Source organism: Leptodactylus fuscus, chromosome 2 (assembly GCF_031893055.1).
Source record: "Leptodactylus fuscus isolate aLepFus1 chromosome 2, aLepFus1.hap2, whole genome shotgun sequence".
Taxonomy (NCBI): domain Eukaryota; kingdom Metazoa; phylum Chordata; class Amphibia; order Anura; family Leptodactylidae; genus Leptodactylus; species Leptodactylus fuscus.
Window position 1 is genome coordinate 229,031,881 of NC_134266.1, and position 22,536 is coordinate 229,054,416.

Below are 22,536 nucleotides of genomic sequence, written 5' to 3' on the forward strand. Positions count from 1 at the left end.
AGTGACATACAGTAAGATTCTTCATGCTTACTTGTATAGCGCCATCATATTCCGCAGCTTTACAGACATTGTCAGTCACTGTCCCATATAGGGGCTCACAATCTACATTCCCGTATTTTTCGGACTATAAGACGCACCTAGGTTTTAGAGGAGGAAAATAGGGAAAAAAAATTTTGAAGTAAAAAATGGTAAAAATATTTAATATATGAGAGTTGTAGTTTTGTAACAGCTGCAAGGCCACATTGTATTCTAGGGAAAGGAGGTGATTTAGAACTTTTATTTATTTCAGTTTTTTTTATTATATATTTTTAAAGCTTTTTTTTTTTTTTTTTTAACTATTTATTAGTTCCTAGGGGGCTTGAACCTGAGGTCATTTGATTGCAAGTCCCATAGACGGCAATACAACTGTATTGCCGTCTATGGGACATTCTGTATATTACTATTACGGCTGGTCATAGACTAGCCACAATGGTAATATAGCAATGACAGGCCTGGGAGCCTTCATTAGGCTCCCAACTGTCACCTGAACAGGTCGGCTCCTGCGATATCACCACGCTGGAGCCGGCCTGCAACTTTACAGGTAGTTTACACTTTGGGGGTGAGGGAAGGGGCCGCAATACAGACTCGGCATCCGCTGTAATAGGAAGGCGGATGCCGGGGAGGGTTAAACGCCGGCACATGTGCCGGGGCCTGAGACATCGCTACACTCCTGCCCTGCATGAAGCCAGCAGCGGCAGGAGTGATGCTGCTATTGCGGGGAGGGATGGAGGAGCAGAATAGCCGCTGCTGGCTTCATGCAGGGCAGGAGTGTAGCTATGTCTTAGGCTCCGGCATATGTGCCGGCGTTTAACCCTCCCCGGCATCCGCCTACCTTTTACAGCGGATGCTGGGTCTGTATTGCGGCCACATTCAGACTATAAGACGCACCCTTCTTTTCCCCCAAAATTTTTGGGGAAAAAAGTGCGTCTTATAGTCTGAAAAATACGGTATGTCTTTGGAGTGTTGGAGGAAACTGGAGTACCCGGAGTAAACCGACACAAACACGGGGAGAACATACAAACTCCTTGCAGATGTTGTCCTTGCCAGGACTTGAACCCTGGACTCCAGCGGTGTAAGCTTACCCACTGAGCCACAATGCTGCCCATTATAATGTCCCCATCCACTTGCCTCCACGGTATAGCAGTATAAAGTCCCTTTCCTGGTGCCTACTCACCCCTCCACATTCTCCTGCTGTTCTCTCCTGTTTCTGCTCCCGAAGGCTTCACATAACAGCAGGTGTCATTTAAGTGACGTCACTACATTGCGCCCACTGCTCCCAAGACATTGAGGGTAGAGTCAGAGGCCGAATAGTGAAGCAGGGAGCGTAGAGCTTCACAATTGTATTCATCTTATCTGTGTCCTCTTCCAGCAAGTACTAAAAAAACTGAAGAAAGCACCGAGTGACACTCCTGTTCATTATCATTTGGAAAAACAGATAATCTCAAATTAATTAATGGCTACTTACGTTTTGGGGTTGTGATCGAGTTACAACACCCACAGAAGACATATAACCAATAAATGGTAGGAAGACAACAGCTGCTAGGTTCCTCCACCACAGATGGATGTCACAGATGTAAAAAGAAGGACCTGATCCAAACAGCGGTGCAGCACAGTCCTCGGGCGGTGGACCGGAGGGGGGCTGCAGCCCGGGCTTTTTTTTTTTTTACTAATTCAGTGCGTTGGTTCAGACGTCTATGTCTCAGAGTAGGCGGCGTCATCACGCCGCCTACGCTGAGATGCAGCATACTGTTGGGAGAAGAAGATGCGACGGCGGCAGCAGCGCTCATGTCGGTAAGTATAATACCTTTTTTTTTTCGTTTTATAATAGGCCGCTACCTGCTGGAGTATCCATCTATTTACCAACCTCCCCGGGCCTGCTCACTGCCACCCCCGCTTCCCCTTGTAATATAGGGCGCGGAGGGCGGCAGTGAGTAGGCTCGGGCCGCGATCCCACTACCGCTATTATCATACTCGGGGGTCTTTTCTGACCCCCGAGTATAATAATCGGAGCCCCAGAGGAGGTGAGAGAAGATAAACAGTGTTACTCACCTCTCCGGAATCCAATGTTACTCCTAGGAGGCTTCAGGCCTATATGGTGTCAGATGTCACGTGGTCTGGGATATTACCATATAGGCCCAACGCCTGTGCTAGCAGTAACATATAGGCCTGTACTAGTAGTAATAGCCTGTTACTGCTAGCACCGCTGCTTTGGGCCTATATGGTAATATCCCAGACCACGTGATGACTCGGCATTACCATATAGACCCGAAGCCGGCTAGGATTAACATCGGATCCCGGAGAGGTGAGTGATACTTTTTATTATGTTCTCTCACCTTCCCTGGGGCTCCGATTATTATACTGGGGTGTCTGAAAAGACCCCTGAGTATAATAATAGTTCATGGGTGTGCAACTATGGGGCATAATAGAGCTTGAAGGGTCCACTGTGGCCCCTGTAACCTCTATTATGCCCCACAGCGGCCCCACCTCTATTATACCCCAGAGTCTATTGTGCCACTGTGGGACATAATATAGGCTGCAGTGGCCGCTGTGGGATATACAAGGGTTGGGTGCGTGGAGAAGTGAGGAGTCAAAGTTGTCTGTGTTTCAAATTTTACAGAGTCAAGCCACAGCTGGAAGAAATGGTCATGGCGGTCCAAAGAGAAGGGACAGGAACTGTGGGAAGACGTCTCCTGTGAATATTAGTTCACAAAATGTTACTGCATTTTATTTATTATAATGTTACCGCTAGCATCCCCAAACCCCCCGCTGCCTGGCGCGGACGATCATAAGATGAACAACACCCCCCTCAAAACGGGGGGGGGGGGGAGGCGTCTTTTGATCGTCCGCCTCAGGCAGCAGAGAGGCTAGGTTCACCACTGTAGACCGGGATAGACAAAATTGAACCAGCACTTGTCAAACCATGTAGATGAATTTCCTTTATTGATTAATTTAAAAACAAAAACACCATGCGTTCCGGAGGGCTATGCTCCTTTTCAAGTGTACAGAGTGGTTGCAATTTCATCTACATGGTTTGACTAAGCACTGGTTCAATGTGGTCCATCCCGGTCTACACCGCTGTTTGGATCAGGTCCTTCTTTCCTTCTCTTCCAGCAAACATCAGGCTCCTCCTGGCCTAAGAAATTGCTTGTACTTCCATCTGTAGCTGACAACCATGAAGGCTTTCACTACAGTGGGCAGCTACCATAACACAGGGCAGTGCAACCCTGCATCCAGACAACCAGCAGAATAAAGGCAACATAAATAAAGCATATATGTGCAGTAATTATAAGATATATTCAAAGTATAAGCAATATAAAGCTTTGGCTCAGTCTCTCAGATAGTCATACAGTCTATTTAACGTAGCCATTTAATTTATAAAGAATACCTTCTCAATCCATGTACTGCAAGGTAGAACAGAAAGTTCATCCCTCAATCCTTGCAAATGTATGTATTTATCTGTAGTGTCATATATTACAGTTACAAATGTAGCAATAGTCAACATTACAGGTCACATTGACATGATAAGGGGGCGTTCACACTACCGTCAGTGTCCGACAGGTAGTGTCTGCTCCTAGTGTCCGTTCAAAATCTCGCACAGACATTCGGAGCGGACACTAGCTGTGTCCGTGACATTTTTCATTCATTTAATTGGCGATCGGGTGCGTTCTTTTGCACTCCGTGCCCTTCCTTCACTGTCCGCTTGTAAAGATGTCCGACTTTTCAAGCGGACAGAAAAAACCTACATGTCGGGTTTTTCTGTCCGCTTGAAAAGTCGGACATCTTTACAAGCGGACAGTGAAGAAAGGGCACGGAGTGCAAAAGAACGCACCCGATCGCTATTTAAATGAATGACAAGTGTCACGGACACAGCTAGTGTCCGCTCCTAATGTCCGTGCGAGATTTTGAACGGACACTAGGAGCGGACACTACCTGTCGGACACTGACGGTAGTGTGAACGCCCCCTTAGTCTGCCAATTTTAACTCACATTGCAAGAAATTCATATGAATTGCAAGGTGGTCCCTGCCTCTATTTACATTGCAGGGCTTGTCCAGCAATTCATATGAATTGATGGGCAGCTCTTTCCTCCTCTCCTATCTGCCTTTCATCCATTCTGTGCTATCTACAATGGAAAAACTGATAGTAATGTGATAACCTGAATAAAATCATAGCGACCACTCACAGAAGAGCCGATGGTCGCTTTTAATTTCAATAGTAGCAAAGGGTCGTCTGTGATTGGTCTCTTTTAATTTAGTACCAAAGCATGTGGGAAATTTATTAAGATTTCTATACCAGCCAGCACACCCCTCTTACCCCCACCCCTACTCTTCACAAGCTAAATGGCCAGAAATCTTTTTGTACAAATGAGGATTATCTATCCCAAGTAGTGTCAAATGTTCAAATTCATCTTCCAATAGGTGGCGCTAGAAACACACTTTCTTTTTCCATCAAGGAAAAACTATTTGTATATTCTTCCTGAGTCTTGTATATACAGTATTTCTGACACAGTCCCAGTTTGTTCCTGCAATATTCAATATATACACTAGAGGGCAGCAGAAACTCGCGGAACAACACTTCATGTTATCCAGCCTTTACATTGAAACACAGGACAGCACCATTTTTTGCACGTTCTCTCTTGAAGTGTGCAGCGCTAGGCTCGGTGAACACTGGTGTTTTTCTTGGGGATAAATTATAGTAAAGGTAATGAGCATAACAGATAAGTGCAGGTCTTGTTTCATTTAAATAAAATAAATTAATTAACACAGTAGTTCCAAAACTTTCTGAAGGCGGGACATAACTGGATTTATCACCAATCATAAATAGTGTTGTAATAAATGGGATTCGTCCAGAATATTCTAAGTTGTTCATTTAAAATATCTGCTGTAACGTGATTTGCAGTAAGTTATTATACTCTGAGGTCTCTTTAGACCCCTTAGTATAATAGATGTAGTCCCAAGGAAGGTGTAAAAAAAATGGAAAACACTTATACTCCCCTTCCCTCACCTCGCCAGGAGGAGGAAGACACAGATCTCCAGATGCCACAAGGAGGCCCCAGAGAGATTAGGGAAGGTAAGTATAAATGGGTTTTTATGTATTACACCTCCCTCCACCTCCCTTTGTTAGAGCCTCCACCTCTTGTATTCTGGGGCATGAAGAGTAGTACAGAATACAATCTAAAATTGTCACACTCACTCACAAATCCCTCTATAGATCTGTGCCCCCCCATTACATCTGAAATTTAACCTTCCTCTGTCCCCGCTCCCACATTACCCCACATGATATGATGTCTTTTCAGGCTAACTTTATTTGTCCAAGCTCCATCCACATGTTACAGGACACCACTAGTGATGGCTCATAAAGTTTTGTTTGTGTAATGACAGTAACTAGAGATGAGCGAACACTAAAATGTCCGAGGTTCGAAATCCGATTTGAACAGCCGCACACTGTTCGACTGTTCGAACGGATTTCGAACCCCATTATAGTCTATGGGGGGAAATGCTTGTTTCAGGGGTACGCAAAATTCGATAACATTATACTTACCAAGTCCACAAGTGACGTTCGGGCTGGATTCTTCTTGAAGTCTTCTCCCAGCGCAGCGCCCCCGTGGCGTCTTCTGGGCTGGAATTCACTCTGCCTAGGCATCGGGGCCTAGGCAGAGCCGACTGCGCATGCGCAGTTGGCTCTGCCCGGCCCGACGCCTGAGCAGAGCCGACTGCGCATGCGAGGGCATGCCTGCGCATGCGCAGTCGGCTCTGCCTAGGCCGGATGCCTAGGCAGAGTGAATTCCAGCCGGAAGATGCCACGGGGATGCTGCACGGAGAAGACTTCTAAAGGTAAGAGAAGAACCTATAGCATTCTGCCAATCAACGCTGGTTCTGCATCGAACCTTAAACTTTGAACAGCTAGTAGTGTTCGATCGAGTACGAGTATTTCGCTCATCTCTAACAGTAACCTCTATTACAAAATTGTCTGAATACTGTATAAGCAATATCTCCCCTGCTACCTCTTGTGTCACCCCCTCTACCTCATAGATTGTAAGCTCTTGCGAGCAAGGCCCTCAGTCCCATTGTGTGAAATGACGTTCTTTGTTATGTATGTCTGTATTTGAACCCTACAAATTGTACAGTGCTGCGGAATATGTTGGCACTATATAAATAAAATTTATTATTATTATTATTACATCTCCACCCTCGTCACTGTCTAACGTCCTTACCATCCTCTCTCTTCTGCCAATGATCTTAGACTAGTAAGCTCTGTTATGCGAGTATTCCATTACCTTCTCTCAAGCTGCACCGATGCTCTGGAATGCTATACTCCAGGCAATCAGATTATTACTAGAGATGAGCGAACAGTGTTCTATCGAACTCATGTTCGATCGGATATTAGGCTGTTCGGCATGTTCGAATCGAATCGAACACTGCGTGGTAAAGTGCGCCATTACTCGATTCCCCTCCCACCTTCCCTGGCGCCTTTTTTGCTCCAATAACAGCGCAGGGTAGGTGGGACAGGAACTACGACACCGGTGACGTTGAGAAAAGTAGGCAAAACCCATTGGCTGCCGAAAACATGTGACCTCTAATTTAAAAGAACAGCGCCGCCCAGGTTCGCGTCATTCTGAGCTTGCAATTCACCGAGGACGGAGGTTTCCGTCCAGTTAGCTAGGGCTTAGATTCTGGGTAGGCAGGGACAGGCTAGGATAGGAAGGAGAAGACAACCACAACAGCTCTTGTAAGAGCTAAATTCCAGGGAGAAGCTTGTCAGTGTAACGTGGCACTGACGGGCTCAATCGCCGCAACCCAGCTTTCCCAGGATCCTGAATGGAATACACTGTCAGTGTATTCCCGTATACCCGATATATACCCCCGATACCCGTTCCAACGGTGTGCCCCCCCACCTTCACCCCAGAAATACCCTGCAAGTCCCCTAGCAATAGAATTGGGGCTATATACACCCACAATTTTTACTACTGGTATACAGTGCCATTGTCTGACTGGGAATTCAAAGAATATATTGGGAATACAAATACCCTCATTTCTTGCTACTGCCATATAGTGCCAGTGTCTGACTGGTAATTCAAAGAATATATTGGGGTTACGTGCACCCACAATTTTTACTACTGGTATACAGTGCCATTGTCTGACTGGGAATTCAAAGAATATATTGGGAATACAAATACCCTCATTTCTTGCTACTGCCATATAGTGCCAGTGTCTGACTGGGAATTCAAAGAATATATTGGGGTTACGTGCACCCACAATTTTTACTACTGGTATACAGTGCCATTGTCTGACTGGGAATTCAAAGAATATATTGGGAATACAAATACCCTCATTTCTTGCTACTGCCATATAGTGCCAGTTTCTGACTGGTAATTCAAAGAATATATTGGGGTTACGTGCACCCACAATTTTTACTACTGGTATACAGTGCCATTGTCTGACTGGGAATTCAAAGAGTATATTGGGAATACAAATACCCTCATTTCTTGCTACTGCCATATAGTGCCAGTGTCTGACTGGGAATTCAAAGAATATATTGGGGTTACGTGCACCCACAATTTTTACTACTGGTATACAGTGCCATTGTCTGACTGGGAATTCAAAGAATATATTGGGGTTATAAATACCCTCATTTCTTGCTACTGCCATATAGTGCCAGTTTCTGACTGGTAATTCAAAGAATATATTGGGGTTACGTGCACCCACAATTTTTACTACTGGTATACAGTGCCATTGTCTGACTGGGAATTCAAAGAATATATTGGGAATACAAATACCCTCATTTCTTGCTACTGCCATATAGTGCCAGTGTCTGACTGGGAATTCAAAGAATATATTGGGGTTACGTGCACCCACAATTTTTACTACTGGTATACAGTGCCAATTTCTAACTAGGAATTCAAAATGCGCAAGGCTCCCGGAAAGGGACGTGGACGAGGCCGTGGGCGAGGTCGGGGGAATGGTTCTGGGGAGCAAGGTAGCAGTGAAGCCACAGGGCGTCCCGTGCCTACTCCTGTGGGGCAGCAAGCATTGCGCCACTCCACAGTGCCAGGGTTGCTTGCCACATTAACTAAACTGCAGGGTACAAACCTTAGTAGGCCCGAGAACCAGGAACAGGTCTTGCAATGGCTGTCAGAGAACGCTTACAGCACATTGTCCAGCAGCCAGTCAGACTCTGCCTCCTCTCCTCCTATTACCCAACAGTCTTGTCTTCCTTCCTCCCAAAATTCCGAAGCTTTACAGAACAATAACCCAAACTGTCCCTGCTCCCCAGAGCTGTTCTCCGCTCCTTTCATTGTCCCTCAACCTGCCTCTCCACGTCACGATTCCACGAACCTAACAGAGGAGCATCTGTGTCCAGATGCTCAAACACTAGAGTCTCCTCCATCTCCGTTCGATTTGGTGGTGGATGACCAGCAACCCACCCTCATCGACGATGATGTGACGCAGTTGCCGTCAGGGCATCCAGTTGACCGGCGCATTGTGCGGGAGGAGGAGATGAGACAGGAGTTGGAAGAGGAAGTGGTGGATGATGAGGACACTGACCCGACCTGGACAGGGGGGATGTCAAGCGGGGAAAGTAGTGTGGATGTTGAGGCAGGTGCAGCACCAAAAAGGGTAGCTAGAGGCAGAGGCAGAGGTCAGCAGCTTAGGCGAAGCCAGGCCACACCCGGAATCTCCCAAGATGTTCCAGTTCGTACCCAGCCCCGAAAAACTCCCACCTCGAGGGCACGTTTCTCGAAGGTGTGGAGTTTTTTCAAGGAATGCGCCGAGGACAGATATAGTGTTGTCTGCACAATTTGCCTCTCGAAATTGATTAGGGGCTCTGAGAAGAGCAACCTGTCCACCACTTCAATGCGCCGTCATTTGGAATCCAAGCACTGGAATCAGTGGCAGGCAGCAACGGCAGGACAAAGGCCGCCTGCCGTTCACGCCACTGCCACTGCCTCTGCCACTGCCTCTGCCTCTGCCACTGCCACTGCTGACTGTGCTGGCGATGCACTCCAGAGGACGAGCCAGGACACCACTTCATCTGCCTCCGCCACTTTGTTGACTTCTACCTCATCTTCCCCTGGTCCTGTCTTATCTCCTTCTCCTGCACCATCAAAGGCACCATCAGGCGTTTCTTTACAACAACCCACCATCTCTCAGACATTGGAGCGGCGGCAGAAATACACTGCTAACCACCCACACGCGCAAGCCTTGAACGCCAACATCGCTAAACTGCTGGCCCAGGAGATGTTGGCGTTCCGGCTTGTTGAAACTCCCGCCTTCCTGGACCTGATGGCAACTGCAGCACCTCGCTATGCCGTCCCTAGCCGTCACTACTTCTCCCGGTGTGCCGTCCCCGCCTTGCACCAGCACGTGTCACTCAACATCAGGCGGGCCCTTAGTTCCGCGCTTTGCACAAAGGTCCACTTGACCACCGACGCGTGGACAAGTGCATGCGGACAGGGACGCTACATTTCACTGACGGCACACTGGGTGAATGTAGTTGAGGCTGGGACTGCTTCCCAAACTGGCCCGGTGTACCTCGTCTCCCCGCCTAACATTCCTGGCAGGGACACGAGAAGAACACCCCCCTCCTCCTCCTCCTCTACCGCCTCCTCCTCCGCCACCGCCTCCTCCTCCGCCACCGCCTCCTCCTCCGCTGTTAGATTGACCCCAGCTACGAGTTGGAAACGTTGCAGCACTGGCGTTGGTAGACGTCAGCAGGCTGTGCTGAAGCTGATCAGCTTGGGGGACAGACAGCACACTGCCTCCGAGGTGAGGGATGCCCTCCTCGATGAGACGGCAATATGGTTTGAGCCGCTGCACCTGGGCCCAGGCATGGTCGTTTGTGATAACGGCCGGAACCTGGTAGCAGCTCTGGAGCTTGCCGGACTCCAACATGTTCCATGCCTGGCCCACGTCTTCAACCTAGTGGTGCAACGTTTCCTAAAGAGCTACCCCAATGTTCCAGAGCTACTGGTGAAAGTGCGGCGCATGTGCGCCCACTTTCGCAAGTCGACAGTAGCCGCTGCTAGCTTAAAATCTCTCCAGCAACGCCTGCATGTGCCACAACACCGGCTTTTGTGCGACGTCCCCACACGCTGGAACTCAACGTTTCAGATGTTGAATAGAGTGGTTGAGCAGCAGAGACCTTTGATGGAATACCAGCTACAAAACCCTAGGGTGCCACAAAGTCAGCTGCCTCAGTTTCACATCCATGAGTGGCCATGGATGAGAGACCTTTGTGACATCCTACGGGTCTTTGAGGAGTCCACAAGGAGGGTGAGCTCTGAGGATGCGATGGTGAGCCTTACAATCCCGCTCTTGTGTGTTCTGAGAGAATCCCTGATTGACATCAGGGATAACTCAGATCACACAGAGGAGTTAGGGATAGCATCCGATCCGTCACAGCTGGAGAGTAGGTCCACACATCTGTCCGCTTCACTGCGTTTAATGGAGGAGGAGGAGGAAGAAGAGTTGTCCGATGATGTGATGGTGATACAGGAGGCTTCCGGGCAACTTCGAATCGTCCCATTGTTGCAGCGCGGATGGGTAGACATGGAGGATGAGGAGGAAATGGAGATTGAACTTTCCGGTGGGGCCAGAGGAGTCATGCCAACTAACACTGTGGCAGACATGGCTGAGTTCATGTTGGGGTGCTTTACAACCGACAAGCGTATTGTCAAAATCATGGAGGACAACCAGTACTGGATCTTTGCTATCCTTGACCCCCGGTATAAAAACAACATCTCGTCTTTTATTCTGGTAGAGGGGAGGGCCAATCGCATCAATGCTTGCCACAGGCAATTGGTGCAGAATATGATGGAGATGTTTCCAGCATGTGACGTTGGCGGCAGGGAGGGCAGTTCCTCCAGTAGGCAACCAAGTTCTCACCGGTCCACACAAACGAGGGGCACACTGTCTAAGGTCTGGGACACCTTGATGGCACCCCCTCGCCAAAGTGCCGCCACGGAGGGTCCTAGTGTCACCAGGCGTGAGAAGTATAGGCGCATGTTGCGGGAATACCTTTCCGACCACAGCCCTGTCCTCTCCGACCCCTCTGCGCCCTACACGTATTGGGTGTCGAAGTTGGACCTGTGGCTTGAACTTGCCCTATATGCCTTGGAGGTGCTGTCCTGTCCTGCCGCCAGCGTCCTATCTGAGAGGGTGTTCAGTGCAGCCGGTGGCATCATCACTGACAAGCGCACCCGTCTGTCAGCTGAGAGTGCCGACCGGCTCACTTTGATAAAAATGAACCACCACTGGGTAGAGCCGTCATTTTTGTGCCCACCTGTGTAAAGCACCCCAACATGAAACTCCATGTCTGTACTCAACCTCTCCAATTCCTCCGCATCCTCATACTCATCCACCATAAGCGTTGCACAATTCTGCTAATACTAGGCTCCCTCCACCCTGATTTCCCCCAACTCTGCTGGTTAGAGGCTCCCTCCACCCTGATTTCCACCAACTCTGCTGGTTAGAGGCTCCCTCCACCATGAATTGGTCCAAACTGGGCTGTTTAGCGGCTCCCTCCACCATGAATTGGTCCAAACTGGGGTTTTTAGAGGCTCCCTCCACCATGAATTGGTCCAAACTGGGGTTTTTAGAGGCTCCCTCCACCATGAATTGGTCCAAACTGGGGGTTTTTAGAGGCTCCCTCCACCATGAATTTGCCCAAACTGGGCTGTTTAGAGGCTCCCTCCACCATGAATTGGTCCAAACTGGGCTGGTTAGAGGCTCCCTCCACCATGAATTGGTCCAAACTGGGTTTTTTAGAGGCTCCCTCCACCATGAATTGGTCCAAACTTGGCTGTTTAGAGGCTCCCTCCACCATTAATTGGTCCAAACTGGGCTGGTTAGAGGCTCTCTCCACCATGAATTGGTCCAAACTGGGTTTTTTAGAGGCTCCCTCCACCATGAATTTGCCCAAACTGGGCTGGTTAGAGGCTCCCTCCACCATGAATTGGTCCAAACTGGGGTTTTTAGAGGCTCCCTCCACCATGAATTGGTCCAAACTTGGCTGTTTAGAGGCTCCCTCCACCATTAATTGGTCCAAACTGGGCTGGTTAGAGGCTCCCTCCACCATGAATTGGTCCAAACTGGGTTTTTTAGAGGCTCCCTCCACCATGAATTTGCCCAAACTGGGCTGTTTAGAGGCTCCCTCCACCATGAATTGGTCCAAACTGGGCTGTTTAGAGGCTCCCTCCACCATGAATTTGCCCAAACTGGGCTGTTTAGAGGCTCCCTCCACCATGAATTGGTCCAAACTGGGCTGTTTAGAGGCTCCCTCCACCATTAATTGGTCCAAACTGGGCTGGTTAGAGGCTCCCTCCACCATGAATTTCCCAAAACTTGGCTGTTTAGAGGCTCCCTCCACCATTAATTGGTCCAAACTGGGCTGGTTAGAGGCTCCCTCCACCATGAATTTGCCCAAACTGGGCTGTTTAGAGGCTCCCTCCACCATGAATTGGTCCAAACTGGGTTTTTTAGAGGCTCCCTCCACCATGAATTGGTCCAAACTGGGCTGTTTAGAGGCTCCCTCCACCATGAATTTGCCCAAACTGGGCTGTTTAGCGGCTCCCTCCACCATTAATTGGTCCAAACTGGGCTGGTTAGAGGCTCCCTCCACCATGAATTTGCCCAAACTGGGCTGTTTAGAGGCTCCCTCCACCATGAATTTGCCCAAACTGGGCTGGTTAGAGGCTCCCTCCACCATGAATTGGTCCAAACTGGGTTTTTTAGAGGCTCCCTCCACCATGAATTTGCCCAAACTGGGCTGTTTAGAGGCTCCCTCCACCATGAATTGGTCCAAACTGGGCTGTTTAGAGGCTCCCTCCACCATTAATTGGTCCAAACTGGGCTGGTTAGAGGCTCCCTCCACCATTAATTGGTCCAAACTGGGCTGGTTAGAGGCTCCCTCCACCATTAATTGGTCCAAACTGGGCTGGTTAGAGGCTCCCTCCACCATGAATTTGCCCAAACTGGGCTGTTTAGAGGCTCCCTCCACCATGAATTGGTCCAAACTGGGTTTTTTAGAGGCTCCCTCCACCATGAATTGGTCCAAACTGGGCTGTTTAGAGGCTCCCTCCACCATGAATTTGCCCAAACTGGGCTGTTTAGCGGCTCCCTCCACCATTAATTGGTCCAAACTGGGCTGGTTAGAGGCTCCCTCCACCATGAATTTGCCCAAACTGGGCTGTTTAGAGGCTCCCTCCACCATGAATTTGCCCAAACTGGGCTGGTTAGAGGCTCCCTCCACCATGAAATGGTCCAAACTGGGGTTTTTAGAGGCTCCCTCCACCATGAATTGGTCCAAACTTGGCTGTTTAGAGGCTCCCTCCACCATGAATTGGTCCAAACTGGGGTGGTTAGAGGCTCCCTCCACCATTAATTGGTCCAAACTGGGCTGGTTAGAGGCTCCCTCCACCATTAATTGGTCCAAACTGGGCTGGTTAGAGGCTCCCTCCACCATTAATTGGTCCAAACTGGGCTGGTTAGATGCTCCCTCCACCATGAATTGGTCCAAACTGGGGTTTTTAGAGGCTCCCTCCACCATGAATTGGTCCAAACTTGGCTGTTTAGAGGCTCCCTCCACCATTAATTGGTCCAAACTGGGCTGGTTAGAGGCTCCCTCCACCATGAATTGGTCCAAACTGGGTTTTTTAGAGGCTCCCTCCACCATGAATTGGTCCAAACTGGGGTTTTTAGAGGCTCCCTCCACCATGAATTGGTCCAAACTGGGCTGTTTAGCGGCTCCCTCCACCATTAATTGGTCCAAACTGGGCTGGTTAGAGGCTCCCTCCACCATGAATTTGCCCAAACTGGGCTGTTTAGAGGCTCCCTCCACCATGAATTTGCCCAAACTGGGCTGGTTAGAGGCTCCCTCCACCATGAATTGGTCCAAACTGGGGTTTTTAGAGGCTCCCTCCACCATGAATTGGTCCAAACTTGGCTGTTTAGAGGCTCCCTCCACCATTAATTGGTCCAAACTGGGCTGGTTAGAGGCTCCCTCCACCATGAATTGGTCCAAACTGGGTTTTTTAGAGGCTCCCTCCACCATGAATTTGCCCAAACTGGGCTGTTTAGAGGCTCCCTCCACCATGAATTGGTCCAAACTGGGCTGTTTAGAGGCTCCCTCCACCATTAATTGGTCCAAACTGGGCTGGTTAGAGGCTCCCTCCACCATTAATTGGTCCAAACTGGGCTGGTTAGAGGCTCCCTCCACCATTAATTGGTCCAAACTGGGCTGGTTAGAGGCTCCCTCCACCATGAATTTGCCCAAACTGGGCTGTTTAGAGGCTCCCTCCACCATGAATTGGTCCAAACTGGGTTTTTTAGAGGCTCCCTCCACCATGAATTGGTCCAAACTGGGCTGTTTAGAGGCTCCCTCCACCATGAATTTGCCCAAACTGGGCTGTTTAGCGGCTCCCTCCACCATTAATTGGTCCAAACTGGGCTGGTTAGAGGCTCCCTCCACCATGAATTTGCCCAAACTGGGCTGTTTAGAGGCTCCCTCCACCATGAATTTGCCCAAACTGGGCTGGTTAGAGGCTCCCTCCACCATGAAATGGTCCAAACTGGGGTTTTTAGAGGCTCCCTCCACCATGAATTGGTCCAAACTTGGCTGTTTAGAGGCTCCCTCCACCATGAATTGGTCCAAACTGGGGTGGTTAGAGGCTCCCTCCACCATTAATTGGTCCAAACTGGGCTGGTTAGAGGCTCCCTCCACCATTAATTGGTCCAAACTGGGCTGGTTAGAGGCTCCCTCCACCATTAATTGGTCCAAACTGGGCTGGTTAGATGCTCCCTCCACCATGAATTGGTCCAAACTGGGGTTTTTAGAGGCTCCCTCCACCATGAATTGGTCCAAACTTGGCTGTTTAGAGGCTCCCTCCACCATTAATTGGTCCAAACTGGGCTGGTTAGAGGCTCCCTCCACCATGAATTGGTCCAAACTGGGTTTTTTAGAGGCTCCCTCCACCATGAATTGGTCCAAACTGGGGTTTTTAGAGGCTCCCTCCACCATGAATTGGTCCAAACTGGGCTGTTTAGCGGCTCCCTCCACCATTAATTGGTCCAAACTGGGCTGGTTAGAGGCTCCCTCCACCATGAATTTGCCCAAACTGGGCTGTTTAGAGGCTCCCTCCACCATGAATTTGCCCAAACTGGGCTGGTTAGAGGCTCCCTCCACCATGAATTGGTCCAAACTGGGGTTTTTAGAGGCTCCCTCCACCATGAATTGGTCCAAACTTGGCTGTTTAGAGGCTCCCTCCACCATTAATTGGTCCAAACTGGGCTGGTTAGAGGCTCCCTCCACCATGAATTGGTCCAAACTGGGTTTTTTAGAGGCTCCCTCCACCATGAATTTGCCCAAACTGGGCTGTTTAGAGGCTCCCTCCACCATGAATTGGTCCAAACTGGGCTGGTTAGAGGCTCCCTCCACCATGAATTTCCCAAAACTTGGCTGTTTAGAGGCTCCCTCCACCATTAATTGGTCCAAACTGGGCTGGTTAGAGGCTCCCTCCACCATGAATTTGCCCAAACTGGGCTGTTTAGAGGCTCCCTCCACCATGAATTGGTCCAAACTGGGTTTTTTAGAGGCTCCCTCCACCATGAATTGGTCCAAACTGGGCTGTTTAGAGGCTCCCTCCACCATGAATTTGCCCAAACTGGGCTGTTTAGCGGCTCCCTCCACCATTAATTGGTCCAAACTGGGCTGGTTAGAGGCTCCCTCCACCATGAATTTGCCCAAACTGGGCTGTTTAGAGGCTCCCTCCACCATGAATTTGCCCAAACTGGGCTGGTTAGAGGCTCCCTCCACCATGAATTGGTCCAAACTGGGGTTTTTAGAGGCTCCCTCCACCATGAATTGGTCCAAACTTGGCTGTTTAGAGGCTCCCTCCACCATGAATTGGTCCAAACTGGGGTGGTTAGAGGCTCCCTCCACCATTAATTGGTCCAAACTGGGCTGGTTAGAGGCTCCCTCCACCATTAATTGGTCCAAACTGGGCTGGTTAGAGGCTCCCTCCACCATTAATTGGTCCAAACTGGGCTGGTTAGAGGCTCCCTCCACCATTAATTGGTCCAAACTGGGCTGGTTAGAGGCTCCCTCCACCATGAATTTGCCCAAACTGGGCTGGTTAGAGGCTCCCTCCACCATGAATTGGTCCAAACTGGGTTTTTTAGAGGCTCCCTCCACCATGAATTTGCCCAAACTGGGCTGGTTAGAGGCTCCCTCCACCATGAATTTGCCCAAACTGGGCTGGTTAGAGGCTCCCTCCACCATGAATTGGTCCAAACTGGGTTTTTTAGAGGCTCCCTCCACCATGAATTTGCCCACACTGGGCTGGTTAGAGGCTCCCTCCACCATGAATTGGTCCAAACTGGGGTTTTTAGAGGCTCCCTCCACCATGAATTTGCCCAAACTGGGGTGTTTAGAGGCTCCCTCCACCATGAATTTGCCCAAACTCTGCTGGTTAGAGGCTCAATCCACCCTGATTTTCAAAACAAATGTTGGTGCCAACCTCAACTTACTACAAGGGCCAAATTCACTGCTGGTGACAAGCTCTCCTCACTGCAAGTGCCAAATACACATGTTTCAAGGTGTTTTCCTACTGTCAGAGATGTGGTATTGAGTGTGTAAAGTGTGTAGTTGTTAGGCTGTGATGTTGGGGTAATAGAGGGTCTTTGGTGTGTTAGATGCCCCCAGACATGCTTCCCCTGCTGTCCCAGTGTCATTCCAGAGGTGTTGGCATCATTTCCTGGGGTGTCATAGTGGACTTGGTGACCCTCCAGACACGGATTTGGGTTTCCCCCTTAACGAGTATCTGTTCCCCATAGACTATAATGGGGTTCGAAACCCATTCGAACACACGAACATTGAGCGGCTGTTCGAATCGAATTTCGAACCTCGAACATTTTAGTGTTCGCTCATCTCTAATTATTACCCAACAACTATGGCAGCCTCAAAACTGCCTTAAAATCACATCTGTGCAGATAGCCTTATCACATGACACCTCCGCACACTACACTAACATTTCTTATCTTAATCTATCCTTCTTCCTCTATTTCTCAGATCCTGACCCCCTCATCTAGAAGTTACCCTGCACTCCCTGCACTTAGTATTTGTATGTTCAGCCTCAGCTATATTACCTTATTTATTAAAAGATGGCCAGGCCATTATCACCATTATACTCATCTAGCCGAGTTTACTTGTGCATCTAGATTTTCCATTGGCTGCTCGAAGTTCCATCATCCTTTATAATCTTAGTGGGGTTCATGGATCAACCAGTACAGTATATGGACGACAATGTGCATGGCTGCATTTATAAACCATTTGTAACAAGATGGTCGTTCATTCAATGGTTGTTCAGCCGTCCACACAATCCTATCTAATGTATAAGGCCATCTTTAGTGTAAGGGCTCTAATAGGTATACCCGCCAGACATGCGTCCCCTCTCTGCTCTCATTCCCAGTCAAGGCAGGTGCTAGTATAACTTATATAACTAGTACAACTTGTGGTCAGAATTTCTTACATTTGTATGAACCTTTTCTTGTAATGCTCAAAAATACATCATTGACTGACTTGCAAATATTGGTTTATTGAGGGACAATATAGGGTAGCATATATGCACTTCATTCTAAAAAGCAAGGACAAATAGTTAAGCGACCAAAGAGGAATATACGTTTAGGGATAAAGCCAAAGTGCAGCAAATATATAAGAGCGCTTCCATTTCAGCAGTGGTGCTTATGGCTAGAGTGATGTTGGCTTGTGTGTACATGGCCATGGCTTCTTCCACTGCCAGAACCGAATCCACCACTAAGATGATGATGATGTTGATTATATTGATGATGATGATGATGTCCACCATGAGAGGAAGCTCCTGAATGGTGTTTTCCTCCAGTGCTTGAGTGCAGGACAGCTACAGAAGAGAAAACGTGTTAGTCTGAAGATCGATTACATTTTTTTTATCATATCTGGATACCAGATGTGTAGCCTATAAATATACAGTAAGTAGTAATGCGTATCACTTACAGATGCTCACTGAGCCATCACAAGCCAATCTGAAAGAAAGCAGAAATGCGTCAGTCTGTCCTACAGCTGTGCACAAGTACATGGTATATGTAGGTAACATCTTCTATACTGATATAATCTGCAGTCACCTGTGTTCTTCTCCTTCCAGCATCTTCTTATAGGTGGCGATCTCAATATCCAGAGCCAGTTTGACATTCATCAGCTCTTGGTACTCTCTCAGTTGGCGAGCCATGTCCTGCTTGGCCTTCTGTAGAGCCGCCTCCAGTTCTGCCAGTTTGTTCTTGGCATCCCGGACTGCAGCTTCTCCACGTTCCTCAGCCTCTGCTATGGCAGATTCCAGGGCAGCGCGCTATAAATACATTAAGTAGTTCCATATAAGATACAGAGCAGTGGTCTCCAAACAGCGGCATCCTATCGGCACCAGCAGCGGCAGATTATTACTAGAAAGGATAGTTGGGATTACTAGTACAGGGTGTGCTGTTTTGTATATAATATTGTTGCAGTGTGTGTCGGACAATGATGTCTAACAGATTTTTTGCAAATATAATTTTTGCAAGATTTTGCTAGAAATCTGTATTCTGGACTATCTGTAAATGGTGGGATGTGGTCTACAATTATAGGAGGGCCCCAGCACGCAAACAAAGATTGCTGGATTGGGTAGTTTTTTTTTTTTTGTTTGTTTGTTTTTGGAAGGTTGTGCCTTTCTATAGTTCTCCTCAGGCAGCAGAGAGGATCGGTTCATTCCTCTTTTATAACAAGCTAGATTTCATTCACCTGGGACTTAGCACATTCAATCTCTCCTTTGAGTCTCTGAATTGTTCGGTTTAGTTCAGCAATCTCATTCTTGCTGTTCTCTAGGTCATTGCCATTTCTTCCAGCTGCCATACGAAGTTCATCAAACTGTTGATATAGGAAGAAATGGAAGTGCTAAGCTGTTAATGTCTATACATAGATGAATATTTAGTATCTGGGTCTTAGACTCACCCGTGACTGGTACATGGCCTCAGCCTCGGCTCTGCTCCTGTTAGCAATCTCCTCATACTGAGCTCTGACTTCAGAGATGATGCCATCCAGGTCCAGGTCTCGACTGTTGTCCATGGAGACGACCACTGAGGTGTCTGAGATCTGAGCCTGGAGCTGACTGATCTCCTGCAGAATCAGGAAATAATCATCAGACATACTGTATGTATCATCTTATCTTATTACTGGGTCATTATAATGAAAAAAACTAAAATATTGGAGCATTGTGCCAAAGAGTAAATGTTCTACCGCATCATAGAGTGTCCTTAAGAAGTTGATCTCATCGGTCAGAGAGTCGGCCTTAGCTTGCAGTTCTGCTTTGTTCATGAAAGCGGCATCAACATCCTACAAAAAAAAAATACTTGTATCACAGATTCCAGTATTCTCATTTATCTAGGAATATTCTACATGTCAATACATACCCTCTTTAGCAAGACAAACTCATTCTCTGCCGCTGTACGCCTGTTCATTTCTTCTTCATACCTGTCAGTGAGATGTCAAAATTCCTCATATTACACGGCAAATAAAAGGTAAATATCAAGTCTGCTAAAATTAAAGGGAATCAGTCAGCCCAATTTAACCCCCAAACCCCCATCATAAGGCATCACATCTCCATTATTGTCCTTATAATACTCGAGAGTTGATAAAGTCTTTCAAAAAATAACTTTTTTTCCTTACGCAAATTTGCTCTTCAAGTCAAGTGTATGGAGAGCTGAAAGTCAAGTGCTCCATGTCCTTACCCAGCCCCTTTACTGTGACATCCCTCAGCCCTTGTCTGGCAATAGTGGTGATGTTCGCAGGGATAGAGGGGGTCACAGCTGAGAGGCCTGGGTTGGGATATGGAGAGCTTGACTTCATCCATTATTTCTCCAACCCTTGACTTGAAAGACCTAATTTGCAAAACCTCATGTGAGAGATACAGTGATCTTCTGATAATGACTTGGGGGTTACATCAAGTTCACAGGTTCCATTTCAAAGATCACCTAATATGTTATTGAGACATCAGGGACGTCTGTGTCCTATCACCCTCATGAACACTAGAACTAGACACCAAGCACCACGCCGTTTTGTTTTCTGTCTACAGTCATGAGTACCCCATTCACTGAAGAAACTGTCATTTTTGACTGTGTTTTTTTGGGAAAGAGTAGCGCACTGATGTCAGAACCTATATAGAACCTTTCTATATAAGGGACTCTCCACTTTTGGCAATTCCTACTCTTAGAAGGATCCAGTGTCAGCAACCTACACAAAGTGACCCCCTGTTCCCTGTAATGTCACCACGTGGATAATTACAGATTACATAGTGCCCATTCAAATCAATGCTTTGTCTTTGTAATATAGATAAGGACAGGTCTTTTTGAGAAAGAGATGCTCTTAGCAGCCATTTTCCACTTTTGTCAAACAATGGGGATACCAAACTGAAAACACACATACAATAATAGCTAAGAGTTTTCTAATATGCACTTAAATAGACTTCCCCTTTCACTTTTGATGCTATGATTTTAGTATTATAGAACTATTTATGATTCAGCTATAAAGTGTAGCTTAGACGGTATTGTAGATATTTTGTTCGTTCTCACACTTTAAACTTCTAATTTGTAGAAAAACTTTCCATAATTATATTCTAGGCGGTAGAAATAACAATAATAACAATAATAATTTTTAGGTTGTCCAACAACCCTATTCAACAAATTTCCAATAGTAATTTTAAATATTTTTGTAACTTTCTACTGCTTGGTCTTCCACTCTACAATTTAATGCAGCAGCCAAAGCTCATTTGTCAATCAAAAATCTACCCCGATGACTCTAGTCTGTGCCGTTGGCTTCCCATCTAATTTAGAGTACAATTTAAACTTCTCACTTTTCACAAAGCTATTCACAACCCTAAATCTCCTTCCTTATCTCTATCTACCACCCTACCCCTGATCTTCCATGTGCCATCTGTGATCTAAGACTAACATCCTTCAACATTTGGACATCTCACTTTCATCTCTAAGTCTTCCCCAGAGTTGCACCAATTTTCTGGAATGCACTACCCCGGGCAAACATATTGCTACCAAACTTCCAAAGTTTTAAATGTGCTCTAAAAACTCACCTTTTAAGTCAGGCTTATCACATCCCCAAATCTAACACATCAAAACTTGCTTTCCCTAAGCTAACTCTAACTTGTTATTGTAAGTGTATAATAGAATATTTGCGCTCAAGACTGTTTTCTTACCTTCTTTTAAATCCTTCCATTGTTTCCTCCATGTTGGTCCTTTCTGCTTCCAGGCGAGAGCTTTCACATTCCAGGTTCTCCAGTTGTCTCCTGAGGTTACTGATAAAAGCCTCAAACAGAGGTTCAATCTGACACTGGGCTGTTTTCTGGTCTTGTAGAAGAGCCCACTTGGTTTCCAGCATCTTGTTTTGCTGCTCCAGATATCTTACCTACACGCATGTGCAGACATAGTGTACACTTATTATATAATATACACGTATTATAGATATAATGATTTTTGCTTATAACCAAAGCTCTACTATTAATCTTTGCATGGTAGACAATCCACACTGTATAGAACAGTATAGTCTCTGCCGTTTCCTATACAAATGTCCATAGTAAAAAATGCCAAATACATTTATTCTCATAATGCAGATCAATCTGTGTCTATACACTGTGAGTTGTACGTCAGATTTTGTCTATGCAGAACTTAACTTGTATAGAACAAGGTATATTTCTGGGTGGCTTTATCTTTTCCTAGGCTTAAAAAAATGTACCTTGTCGATGAAAGAAGCAAACTTATTGTTCAGTCCTTTGATCTGATTCTTCTCCTCAGTTCTTACTCTCTGGATACTTGAGTCCATTTCCAAGTTTAATGGGGCAAGGAGACTCTCATTTATTGTGACAGGGGTGATCCCTGCAGAGCAAGAAGATCTTCCAAAACCAATACCTCCAAATCCGGATCCATGTCCACTTTTTCCCACATGGCAACTTCCAAATGAGATTTTACGTCCTTTGGATCCAATGTTATGGGCGCTCTTGCTGCTGAAGCAGTGCTGAGTCTTGTGTCCATGTCCTGTGTGTTTAGAAGAATGGGATAAGATGCTGTGAGAGCTGGAGTGTTTAGGTAAAGCTACAGAACAAGAGCTGAAGTGCTTGTGTCCAGAGGAGGTGAGGATGGAGTGATGAGACATGGCGGTTCTTCTCGAAGTGGAAGTGAGCTACAGAGGATGTCCGGTGGATGTGAGTGAGAATATCTGCAGTACTGAAGACCTTCTGTCGGCCGCTTTTATACTTGTATTGGTTTTTAACAATCACATAAAATCATTCCGACTCCATGAGTGTTGTATGGTCGCATCATTTGCTTCAGTTTATGGAAGGCAGTTCAGTAACACGCCTGTATTATCAAAGCTATGATGTAGATTATTGGCTGTGCTCAGAAGAATGATGTGTCCTCTTCGAACCTTTAGCCCTC

General features: G+C 47.1%; 1 protein-coding gene across 1 annotated transcript; it reads right to left on the reverse strand.

The window, feature by feature from the left end:
- Positions 1 to 17,763: 17,763 nt before the first annotated feature.
- Positions 17,764 to 22,303, reverse strand: LOC142193884 (keratin, type II cytoskeletal 7-like). Its single transcript, XM_075262897.1, has 9 exons — positions 21,839 to 22,303; positions 21,303 to 21,511; positions 19,507 to 19,567; positions 19,334 to 19,429; positions 19,049 to 19,213; positions 18,839 to 18,964; positions 18,193 to 18,413; positions 18,065 to 18,093; positions 17,764 to 17,951 (listed from the first exon to the last, which is right to left on the reverse strand). The coding sequence occupies exons 1-9, from the start codon at positions 22,253 to 22,255 to the stop codon at positions 17,764 to 17,766; spliced, it is 1,512 nt and encodes a 503-aa protein (XP_075118998.1). The 5' UTR covers positions 22,256 to 22,303.
- Positions 22,304 to 22,536: the final 233 nt, after the last annotated feature.

Bases quoted from the DNA above. Each gene is read 5' to 3' on its own strand.
- LOC142193884 (XM_075262897.1), bottom strand. From the start codon at position 22,255: ATGTCTCATCACTCCATCCTCACCTCCTCTGGACACAAGCACTTCAGC. The intron at 19,568-21,302 runs GTAAGAAAACAG...TCTCACTGACAG, and splicing joins ATGGAAGGATTTAAAAGAAG to GTATGAAGAAGAAATGAACA. The intron at 19,430-19,506 runs GTATGTATTGAC...TTTTTTTTGTAG, and splicing joins AGTTTGTCTTGCTAAAGAGG to GATGTTGATGCCGCTTTCAT.